Source organism: Spea bombifrons, chromosome 2 (genome assembly GCF_027358695.1).
Source record: "Spea bombifrons isolate aSpeBom1 chromosome 2, aSpeBom1.2.pri, whole genome shotgun sequence".
Taxonomy (NCBI): Eukaryota; Metazoa; Chordata; class Amphibia; order Anura; family Pelobatidae; genus Spea; species Spea bombifrons.
The window spans coordinates 82,922,094-82,934,890 of NC_071088.1; the positions used below are offsets into that span (position 1 = coordinate 82,922,094).

Sequence of the window (12,797 nt, forward strand, 5' to 3'; positions counted from 1 at the left end):
AAAGATTCTATAGTAATGATTTGGTGACGTTGACAAAAGTTGTACTTTCAAAAGCGTCCGCTTATAGTATTTGTATACCTAGCAATCCGTGCATGCAGATACCGCCGAGTTGTAAGCACACGAGACATTACATTCACGAGATGGCACTAATTTATGGAGACACGAAAAAGCCACGCGTATTTTAAAATAGCAAGCTGCCACATGGCCTTAGGGGTTTTAATCGTAAATGCCAGCTACTTTAAGTTTTGGTCATATACACAAGCGCTCCCGCTACAAGCCCCGTTACGTAGCGTAGCGTCAACCCTCCAGCTGATTGGTCGTCGCTCTTTATTGTCGTCAGTACCATAGGACGGCGCGTCAGAGCAGGGGGCGCGAAAATAATGGCGTCTGTCGGGAAAGCTGGGGACCAGTGGCAAGCTGCTCTGAGTAAACATGCGCTCTTCTCCCGGCTGCGGGAACGGGCGAGGGCAGCAGAAGAAAAAGGAGAAAATGCGGAGGGGAAGTCCGGCGGTCCGTTGCAGCTCAGGAGCCTGATATGCACTGTCGACGGAGATCTGTTGGTCTGGGATCAGGAGGAATGCAGCTTCTGTACCATCCGACTGAAGAGCCTGGACTCGGACATGGCAGGGAGCGGAAGAGAACAGGTGAGATATGACGGCGGAGAAAAAAGCGCTTAGGAATGCTATTCATGAACTTGAAGGCAGTTAGGTCTTTGTGTGTAAAATACGCTAATATGCACGCAGAGAGTCTGTTCGCTGCGGCAGATACATTTGTTTCAACCCTAGCTCGCTCTCCGTGTTTTAAAGGGACACTCGAGTCACAATATCCACTTTAGCGCATAATTAATGTGTTCTCCTTGCAAATGCATTTGCCGTGCAGGTGATGTATTCGGCAGCACTTCTCAGGGCACTAGTAGTTGTAGCGGTCTACTAAACTCTATATGAGAAACCGATTTAAAGCGCGATTTTCTTTTTGTGCACTTTGGGAACAACTATTAAGATACAGTATTGGTACAAGTTTGCCTGAATGCATCAATAATATAAGGAATGACACCAGGATATCATTTCCTTCGCTCTCTCTATCCACCCTCGCTGTGTTATCAGGCATGTCCATTAAGTTCCAGAACTATAGTACTGTGCTATGAAACATTCATTTTAAATCCAGTGCCTTGTAATATAACATTAAGAAATTGAATCCTGTTGCAGCATGAAAAACGTTAATGTTGTAGTCTAATTAATAGGAAAATATAGCTTTTAAGTGTTGCATTATAAGCTTGTTTGCTTAACTGTAGTTATGCTTGTATGTGGCTGTAGCTATGCATCATTCATACAGGATTGCGTGCCAGTGTTAGATTAGTATTCCTTTCTTATCCAAACCTCTCCTCTTTTTTTTTTTTTTGTTGTCAGAAACTTCTGTGCATAAACCCTCCTCTTTTTGATGTTGTGGAGGTCCTACTGAGTCCAACACAGCATCACATTGCACTGATCGGGACCAAAGGCCTGATGGTATTGGAGGTTCCCAAGCGCTGGGGGAAAAACTCAGAGTTTGAAGGTGGAGAAAGTACTGTGAACTGCAGGTGAATTATTGCTGCTTGTTTAACAATATAAAATGATGGTGAAAAACGATTACACTTAAACCAATAATGTGCCCGTGCGACCTAAATAGTTTGTATAATCTTCCGTAATATAGAATTATGCAGTAAATATGTTTTTGTGTGTGCGCTATGTCGTTGTGTTAAAATATTGCAGTAGTGATTTTGGCTTGTGCTAAAACTAGTTATCTAGTGATGTGATTTATAAAATGATAAAGATGAAAAAAAGGTCCGTTTCTAGTTTATGCATTTTAATACTGTAAGCTCGTTTGAGCAGGGCACTACTTACCTCTTGTTTCTGTAAGTCAGTCGAATTATTATTTGCTACTTATGGCATCTTTACACATTGTACAGCACTGCGGAATATAATGGTGCTATATAAAGCAAATAATGATAATATATAATTTATGGGGTGTTTAAGCCTTTTTTTTTTTTCTTCCCTTTAATGCCAGGACTATTCCGGTTGCCGAAAGGATATTTGCCAGCTCCACTTCAATAATTCTGAAACAAGCGATTTGGTTCCCCAGTAAGACCGAGGAGCTGTATTTGATTTTGCTGACATCTGATAATGCAGTAAGGTAGTGTGGTGAATCAAGTTAATACTCTTTCAATTACATTTTCCAATTTTTGTGACTATGTTTGCTTCTATTGTATGCATTGTAAGGTGGTTTTCATGTGTGTGTGTATGTGTGTGTGTATATATATATATATATATATATATATATATATATATATATATATATATATATATATATGTGTGTGTGTATATACCGTATTTATCGGCGTATAACACGCACTGGTGTATAACACGCACCCCCATTTTTGAACAAAAAAACTGAACAAAAAAAACTTCATCAGAATCACTGCTATCTGGGAAACCACTCAGACACACACTCAGACACACACACACTCAGACTCAGACACACGCTAAGACACACACACTCAGACGCACACAGTCTCAGACACACACACAGTAAGACACACACACTCAGACACACACACACTGACACACACACACTAAGACATACACACACTAAGACACACTAAGACACACACACACAAACACACACACACACACACACACACACTCAGACACACACACTCAGACACACACTCCCTAACCCCCCTTCTCAGGATCTCCCCTCTCCCTCCCTAACCCCCTTCTCAGGATCTCCCCTCTTCCTCCCTAACCCCCCTTCTCAGGATCTCCCCTCTCCCTCCCTAACCCCCCTTCTCAGGATCTCCCCTCTCCCTCCCTAACCCCCCTTCTCAGGATCTCCCCTCTCCCTCCCTAACCCCCCTTCTCAGGGTCTCCTCTCTCATTCCCTAACCCCCCTTCTCAGGATCTCCCCTCTCTCTCCCTAACCCCACCCCGGTCACTTACCTTCAACTCCTGTGTTGGAAGCGTGAGGCGTTTGTCTCGGGTGCCGGCGCTTCACTGCTGAGCGCCGGCGTCTGACGTCATATGCCGGCGCCCAGCGTGAAGCGCCGACACCCGAGACAAACGCCTCACGCTTCCAACACAGGAGTTGAAGCGCTGAGGCAGGCGGCGGCGCAGTTGCGACCCCTGCAACCCCGGTAGTTCCGCCACTGGCTCTAGGATTTATCAGCGTATAACACGCAGGTAGGGTTTCAGCTTCATATTTTAGTTAAAAAAGTGCGTGTTATACGCCGATAAATACGGTGTGTGTATATATATATATATATATATATATATATATTGCATAGTTTCATACTAAGTGATGCGGTTTTTGAAAAAAACTATTTAAGGTATTGTAAAGTATATGAAAATAAATTGATCTTTGGTTTTCTAGCATATACAGTCTTCAAAATCCTTTGACTCCTGAAAAAGTCATCAGGCTTTGTAATGCAGATAAAGAAGCTACATTTCCGCATAGTGGGTATGTATATTTGCATATAACATGCCATGAGACACACACAGTGCCCCGTACCCTTAAAAAATTATACATAGTGGTGTATGATGCACACAAGCATATAATTGGCATATGGCATTTATGGTTTTATGGATTTTATTTTTTTCTTGTAAATGGGGTGGAAAGTGAATATTGCTGCATGTGTCCTCCAATAACCATGCCTAATAAAATCCAGGAAAATGAATAGTGAAGAGTGCAGATCATCCTGGTTGCAGGGAGTTGCTTCCACATGCAAAATCTTTTTTTTTTTTTTTTTTTTTTTTAATTTTCAAATAATACCCATTGCCAAAACAGTGCAATCAATGCATCAGCGGTGTTTTAATTGCATGGGGGGGGGTGTCTAAAGATTATAGTATCTAAAACAAGTTGTTTTGTTTTTTAGACGATCTTACAAAGCATCTCTTGGTGAGACTGCAATTGCCTGTGATTTCGGCCCATTGGTGACACTTTCTAAAGGTTCTGGCATTTACAGTAAAGAAACCCTAGCTTACCCTCTCTACATTCTTTATGAGAATGGCGAGACCTTCCTGATGTACATTGACATACAGAAGAGGTGAGACTTGCTGTTTCATTTTGGCAAGCATTTGCTTATTTGTTTTTTTCCTCTGTTGTCTTCCCTTAAATGAGTTTGTTTCGCTGTGGTACTGTCAGGTGGTCCACAAATTGCCCAAAACATCCTGATGTGATTATCAGACATTACACCCAGGGGCTTACAAGATTTTTACTTGTTCTGCAACGTAAACTGAAAATTGATACTGATGGGTTATTTTTTTGTTTCAGTGCCACAAATGTTGGTAAGCTCTTGGGCCCGCTTTCAATGCATCCTGCTGCAGATGACAACTATGGCTATGATGCCTGTGCTGTGCTCTGTTTACCCTGTGTCCCCAACATTCTCGTCATTGCCACAGAATCAGGGCTACTATATCATTGTGTGGTGCTGGAAGGGGAGGAAGATGAACAGGCGGTATGGAAAATTTAAGCAATTAATAGCTCTGAGAGTATTCATAGTAAGAGTACAAATAGTGTGCCCGTTTTGCCCCTGTTCAGTCTCTCATATTTTGGTTCATCTTCAGTCAGAAAAGTCGTGGAACCCCAACATGGACCTTGTACCATCCTTGTACGTCTTTGAATGTGTTGAGCTGGAGCTTGCATTGAAACTACCTGTAGACAACGAGGAATCTGTCGTTTCTTACTTCTCTTGTCCGATTAAACTACACAAAGGTTACTGTCACAAGTATAAAGTCAATATTTAATGTGATATCTGTTGTGTCAGACAGAGAAAGGCATGCACTTAGTTAATCCAGTATTAGAACCATCTACATGAATGTATATGATTATACAAAAAAATATGGGTGACTTGTCCATGGAATAGATGTGGCCTGTTGAGTGTTTGATGTTATGAGAAGGGGTTTTCTTTTGAGGTTTTTGCTTGTTTGTGTAAATGTTTTTTGTTTGTTTTTTTTAAGTTGACCTGACCGGTTCTTATATTTTCAATGCTAGATGTTATATGCCCGTCTCGTTACCACTGTACTCATGTGGCCGGCGTTCATAGTGTGGGGCTGACATGGCTCAGCAAGTTGGAAACATTTCTTGACACAGGTACTTATGAATCCTTACCAGGTAACTAATATAGTCAAATACCATTATGCTATTAAATAACCAAGTATCATTTGCAGGAGAAGAGGACAAAGACAGCTTGCAAGTACTGGCAGCAGAACAGAAATGTTTAGTGGAGCATATCTTATGCACCAAACCTCTACCTTGCAGGTATAACAGCACACCTCAAGTCACTAACAGCCATGCTGTCTGCACACCCTTGTAAAACATATCCATTCCAGTGAAAGGTGTAAAAACATGACTACCAAACCACATGTATTTAGCAAAAAATGCTACGGTAAACTATATAGTGCATATCAATGTCAACACCTAAAGCAAATGTGCAAAGACCGGACAGAGATAGGATATGAAATGGACTGCAAAAGAAGCACACAACGAGGGTTTTTATGGTAGCAAAGCAGTACAAAAATTTGGTTCTACAATAAAACTTAGTGCATGAGAAAAGATCAATGGAAGGGGCTTACTTGGATAACCTCTGAGTTCTAGGCTATGTTTATGTAGAGCATTGCTGCACAATTCCAGTGCTTGAGGGCCACAAACATGCCCATAATTCTGTATATCCTTGCCTTGAAAACAAGTAGTTTAATGAGTTTTAAATTGAGATGTCTGTTCTCAAGCTGGGATATCCGCAACTTGTGTCATGTTTGGTTTCCTCGAACTTGGAGTTGTATATATGCGTGTGTGTATATATATATCCATGGCTAAGGGCTTTTGTGGAGAACAAGTAAAAGCCTTTTTGCAGACTGTTGGTCTATCTAATCTCTTAAGCTAGTGTTTACGTGTCCGAAATTAGAAATGCCTTTTAGATCTACGTTGTTTTTACAATGTTCAGTTTGATGTACTTGTTAGCGTTTAAAGTGACATCCTTAGCTGCTTATATATGATCTAGCACTACAGTTTGAGTTAGGAGAAGCATATCTGACAACCTACCTTATATGAGGTGTGCAAGGAAAGAAGCATGATTGCTTGCAGAAAGTTTGACAATTTCTTGTATGTGACATACTTGTATATAACTTTATAACTAAGTTGTGGTAGTTGTTTTGAAACATATATTAACATTTTTTTTCCCCATTTGTTTATCACGTTTTCTCTTCAATATTTAGATTACCAGCTCCTATTCAAGGCTTTTGGATCATACATGATGTGTCTCTGGGAACAACTATGATATGCATTACTAGTGGCTGTGAATGCATTACAAGACCACTCTTGTATGTATACCTTTTTATTAATACTGAACCATCTTCTGTTTAACAATACTCCTGTACAGACTTGGCCATCGCAAGGTTAACTTTGACGTACTGATTGCTTGTGCGCATGCATTGTAAAAATGTGAAAGAGCATGTTTTGGCTAGCTCACTTAAATAATACTGCTTTTAATAGCATCAGGGCCACCATCAGGGTAATGTAATTTGCGTATGTTCCAACTCCCTTGAACACTGCTTATGCATTGCCCTAAAGGTGTAGGTATTTGTAACATGGGTATCTGGGGGCACTGTTAGGAGACCTTGCATAAGAACTCTGCTGCCATTTCACTTTGCTTTAAATTATGATACATTTGAAAATGCACAATTTAAATGGTAGAGTTCATAAAATGTCATAACATGTATCCTGTAAAGAAGGTACATGTTGTTGTTTTTTAATAAAACTTTTTTTTGTCCGTCTTATTTTTAGAGCAACAATCCGTCCACCATCTCCCCTCACTCTGGGCTCTCAGCCGTTACCAAATATCACGGCAGATACAAAAAGGCAGTTTGAAAATCACATCCAAGACATTTTGAGACGCAACTCTACGAATCCTCTGTTATTAAAGTAGGTATTATCTATGATTTGCTGTCCTTGTTCGCATTCCACAATCCCTATACTATTTAAACAAATTGTACTGTACAGGCATTTCTTTGCAAGGAATCCTTTGGTACTTTTCTTTTGAATACATTGATTTATGCATTATTTTTGGCATGAAACATCAATAATTACATACTATAATTTTTATTTTTCTTAGCTCCTCAAATAAAGAAAGTTCTCCACCACCTGATGAATGTCTTCAGCTACTGACAAGAGCTATACAAGTGTTTCGGGAAGAATATTTACTAAAACAAGATCTTGCCAGGGAGGAGATGCAGAGGCGGTAAAGAATAGTGTGATATATGGCTGTATAGATGATTGTCTGTTTCCCACCACAGACTGCAGATTAGACTCCTTCCCCCAATCTCCTTTTTATTGTAGTTCAGACATATTATGCCATTGTTATGTACTTGTGCTGTCACTATAATCAGATGGTTATATAGTCTTTGTTTCATTCACTGATTTACAGCAGGATGTTTAAGCTCTATTTTGTCTTTGAATTAGGGTAAAGTTGTTAATAGCACAGAAAGACAAGCAACTGAAAGATCTGAATCACTCTAAAGAAGAGAGGTATGTAACTAGTGTCACTTTCAAGACTAATAATTCCATATTGCTATGAATATTTCCTTCTTCCCTTATCTTCCTTTTTTTGGGGGGGGGGGGTCAGATTGACAATTGATAATTGTTACACCCTTCCCATTAATCCACCAGCTCAAATTGGCGTTCAACAGTAACTAGTGTACATATTCAATTATCATACATAACAAACGTATGATAATATACTAACCTCCATTGTATGGATAATTTTAAGATATTAAAATTGTTACAGCTGCGCTCGGGAACATGATGTAGTGTTATTGATGGTGCTCATAATAACTTATTTGTTCCCTAAAATATCTTGCCCGTCCCAGAGTGACAGTGTTATTTTGATAATTTAAACTATGCCTGCAAAGTACTGGCTGTAAACTAAACCCTACAATTTTCTTTCTGCAGAAAAAAAATCTCCCTTTATGTACTCAATCTTTAAAAATATATACACAGTATCGTGTCCGAGGTATAGCTCAGCCATGTGCTTTCACGGGGCATATTTTTATCAAGATTCTTACATATCTGCTATTGTACTCGATGTAAGTGCACCCCTTTGAAGCAGCTGGTCACCAACCCCTGTGCAGTTGCTGATTGCATATTACAGTTTAGTATTCGTAAAGAGTAAGTGTCATGGAAAGATATTTTTCTCTCTTTGAGCACCAAATAGAATGCTCTATACAGTGATGTAGATTAGTACAGACCAAAGTCTTTTTTTTTTTTTTTTTTCTCCCCCCCCTGTCAATTTTGTTCCAATAAACTTCCTTTACCTGCAGACCACCATTGTCAGCCATGAGGCATGGTGACTCAAACACCACACTGAGCTGATTCTTTACAACAATACTAATGAAGTCTGTTCCCCCATAGACTTTTATTATTCAGAGTGTCAGGTTGGGTGAGCGATTTTTAGTTTTTTTTTTTTTTTTTTGATTACTCACTATGAATTCATGCTTCACACCTACAACTCTGCCCTCTCTCTCGCCAAACAGCTCTACTTCTCCACTCTCATATCATCCCTTTTCTTCCAACCCACAATGCCTTTTTTCTACTTTCAACTCCCTTCTCTGTCCCTCCACACCCACACCACAAACCTCTCACTGCCCAAGATCTTGCTACCCACTTCAAAGAGAAGATCGAGACTATTAGAAAAGACCTCTCTTCTTTACAACCCCCTCCTACACCACCCACCACCACTCTCTCCACTCCTTCCATACTAACTGCCTTTTTCCCTACAACCGAAGAAGAGAGCCACTCTTCTTTCTCCCTCACACCCAACAACCTGTCCCCTTGACCCCATCCCAGCTGACAAAGTCTCTATGTCCACCCCTTGGTGCATCTACTGGATCTCCTCATATCTGTCTAACCGTTTCTTCTCTGGCAAGACATCATCGCCCCTTCCACTTTCGGCTGGTGTCCCCCAAGGTTCAGTCCTTGGCCCTCTGCTGTTCTCTCTTTATACTTCATCTTTTGGCAAACTAATCAATTCATTTGGCCTCCAGTATCATCTATATGCAGATGATACCCAAATCTACCTGTCTTCTCCTGATCTCTCTCCATCTCTCATGTCCCGTATTACCAATTGCTTGTCTGCTATTTCTTCATTGATGTCACAACGCTACCTGAAACTTAATCTTTCTAAAACTGAACTCATTATCTTCCCTCCCTCCCATCTCCACTCCACTACCTGAATTCTATATCACCATTATCAACATGACTATCTCTCCTACTACTTGGGGTCATCCTATCCTTCATCCCTCACATTCAGTCCCTCGCCAGATCCTGTAGCTTGCACCTAAAAAACATCTCTCTTATCCGTCCATTCCTCACCCAAGAATCCACAAAAACTCTGGTTCATTCACTTTTATCATTTCCCGTCTTGACTACTTCAACACTCTTCTGGTTGGCCTTCCACTGTCTCGACTCTCTCCACTACAGTCTATCCTTAATGCCGCTGCTAGGCTCATCTTCCTTGCACGTCGCTCCTCTTCTGCTCCCCCCCCCCCCTCTGTGAAACCCTCCACTGGCTCCCAATTACCTTTTAGAATGTAATTCAAAATCCTGGTACTGACCTATAAGGCCCTCTATAATACTGTTCCTCCATACATTTCTGACCTCATTAGCAAATACTCTCCTACTTGATCCCTACGTTCTTTCCATGGGCTAAGGCTCTCCTCCTCACTTATCACCTCTTCCTTTTCCCGTCTACAAGATTTCACTCGAGCTGCCCCATATCTCTGGAATCTACTCCCAAGGAACCTTCAGCATTCACCTTCCCTCCCAACATTCAAGAAACTTCTCAAAACCCACTTCAGGAAAGCCACACCATCTTAGCTGCTAGAACTTCCTGTCACTGACATAACCCCCACACTACCTATCACCCTTTCTCTGTGCCTTATGTTTGTCACCCCATTGTAAGCTTGCGAGCAGGGCTCTCTCCACCTAATGTTTGTCTTAGTCTGTCAATTCTTGTCTTGTCATATGCCTTGAATTTATGTATTGTTTTAAGTGCTGTGTAAACTGTTGGCGCTATATAAATAAAAGATGATAATAATAATTTACCACATGCAGCATGGTAAGGAGCCAGGGCGTTTGTCTAATGAATTTGTCTAAAATAACAACCGGAACAAGTACAAGTGGCCAATATGCAGAAACCAGAAATTTTTTTTAATCTGATTCTAGTAATAATTTAATAAATAAATAAATGGGACTTCCCCTTTAAAGAAATAGTCAATACTAAAATAGTATTTTATATTACTGCATTTTAGATGTATATTTAAGGTTAAGTATTTAGTTTCTCATAGCTTAACGCTGCTTCATACTTACACTTGCATCTAGGCAGAGTCTTAAAGAAATGGCAGAACGTCTTGCTGAAAAGTTTGAAGAAGCCAAAGAAAAACAAGATGATATAATTAACAGGTTGGTTGACATTGAAATATGTGCATATAAAAATGTTCTGTTATATTGCGGATTCAACTGCTCTATACAAAAAGGTTTATACGGAATTGAAAAAGGTGCGGGGGGCATGGTTTGGCAGCTCATTTGTACATTTACAAAACATTTTAGATGCTACATTCTATTACTCAAAATACTGGAAATACTGGGAATGGTAGCCATTAAACTTATTTTTAATATTGAAAGCTAAACATGCCTAGAAAGGTTTATCATTGTCAGTAAGCAGGCAATAATATAGTGTTCTGTCTGAGTAGATGTTTGAAATGCTCAAAACATAAATGAAACCAAGCTTAAAAAAACGGTAAACGGAATTAATAATAATCAGTTGTGCTCAGACAAAAATGTTTTGATACTTGATTGATTTTTGTGTGGCTCCTGAAGACTGTAGCATGTGTACTGAAGCAGTTGCCTTGGTGTTGGGGTTCACAAATGAACATTTGGTTTTTCTTTATTCGGATTTCCTAGACTGAAGAGAGTACTGCACAACTTGCATGCTCAGCTCCCCGTCGTGTCTGATGAAGAACGAGATATGAGGAAAGAACTGGAAACAACAAGGGAACAGCTTCACCATCTGGAGAATGCTATAAAACAGGTGCCGCCATGCATACACAGTATATGTTTAAATGTGGCTGATTTGACAATCTTAATAATGCAGGTATACCATCTAGAACATTTGTTTGAACCTCTGGTACGAATATATATTTTTCTTTGTTCCACCGACAGGTCAAAATGAAAAATTCTTATCAACAGAAGCAGATAGAAAAAGAGAGAGGCCCTAAAACATCAAGCTTCACTCTTAGTGACTATCAGAAAAGGAATACGCAGTCACTGTTGAAAGAAGAGTAAGCAAAGCGATTTATATTTTTTACGTTTGTTCCTGTATAATAGACGCTGATTGTGAATGCACGTTGTGGATGGGGGTGGTTGCATTGCGTTGTCTACTTTTCATTAAGTAAGGAAACTGGGAGATGTCTAAGTAATGTTTTGGAGATGTATACTGCAATATGATGGGAACATTATTGTATTAGTGCAAATCATAAAACTTGAATTTGTCTGATGTAGTCTAAAATATCTGACATTATCAAAAGCTAGACTAGCTCAAACATGGCTTTTGTAAATGTTTTACCAATTTCTCCTTTCCACCGTTTTGTAGGGGAAAACATATTCAAGAAATGATGAAACTCATCAATGACATCAGAAACCATGTGAACTTTTAACATAACAGCAATCGAGGGGCACTGGAGTGCGGCCAGCTTCACAAGTGAATCTGTAAAATCTGGAGAGTGAAAAATCAAGTAGAATTTATATATAATTCATTGAGAAGTCTAATAAGTGAGATTTGTTTTCAGAAATGGACTGTTCTTCTGCAATTAAAACAGTTTGGATGTATATGTATGCTTTTGGTCACAGAACTTTGTAAGAAAAAAAAAATGAATTGAAGTTTTTCATTCTTGTGTTTGGGTTCTTTAAATGTGGGGAAATTGCATAAGATGGCTTGTGAATGAACAAAATGTGTGGTAAACAAAGCCCTTTAGTGTTTGGAGCTACTGTATTGGCTCGAATATAGGCTGCACTTTTTTCCCCCACTATAAGTCTTTAAAGTGGGGGTGCGGCCTATATTCGGGGTCTAGCGCCGGGCAGACAGCGGGGTTAGGATACAGATCCCCCGCAGCGGTGCAGGCGACCTGCATCCTACTCCCCGATACGCTCAGACAGCCTCCCCTGCCAGCACTTCGCACGGGGGGCAGGGGCCGGCACGGGAGGTTGTCTAACCTCTGACCCCCCCCCCCGGACTTACCGGAGTAGACTCCCGGGTGTCTTGCGGGGCTGGCGGGGGACATCTACGCAATACAACTTCCGGTGCCGGCGTAGATGTCCCCCGTCGGCCCCGCAAGACACCCGGGAGGCTGCTCCGGTAAGTCGGGGGGGGGGGGCAGAGGAGGACAGTGGCAGCATATCTCGGGGAGGGAGGACAGTGGCAGCGTATCTCGGGGGGGGGGGACATAGTGGCAGCATGTTTTTTTGGTGCTTTTTTTAAAGAAAAAAAACTTTTCTTTAAAAAAGCACCAAAATTTTTAGGGTGTGGCCTATATCCGAGCCAATACGGTATATAGCATGGTCAAAATAAGTCTGTTGAATTGATTGACAAGTGTATCTTTCTTGACCACTTCTCACGGCTTCCCCATTTCCTCTCCTCTGATGTCTCTTTGGTCATCCTTGGAGACTTCAACATCCCCATAGACACCCCTGTGTGATGTTTCCTGTGAGCTCCTGTT

At 40.6% G+C, this 12,797-nt stretch overlaps 1 protein-coding gene across 1 annotated transcript; it reads left to right on the top strand.

Annotated features, from left to right (window-relative positions):
• The first annotated feature begins 323 nt into the window (after positions 1-323).
• On the top strand, positions 324-11,977 carry NUP88 (nucleoporin 88). The gene is made up of 17 exons (XM_053454962.1): positions 324-644; positions 1,407-1,576; positions 2,044-2,169; positions 3,406-3,492; positions 3,908-4,078; positions 4,306-4,489; positions 4,599-4,746; positions 5,026-5,124; positions 5,202-5,292; positions 6,246-6,350; positions 6,814-6,951; positions 7,142-7,267; positions 7,489-7,554; positions 10,405-10,485; positions 10,987-11,113; positions 11,245-11,363; positions 11,675-11,977. Exons 1-17 carry the CDS (start codon positions 381-383, stop codon positions 11,736-11,738), a joined length of 2,166 nt encoding a protein of 721 aa, XP_053310937.1. The 5' UTR covers positions 324-380; the 3' UTR covers positions 11,739-11,977.
• The last annotated feature ends 820 nt before the right edge of the window (positions 11,978-12,797 follow it).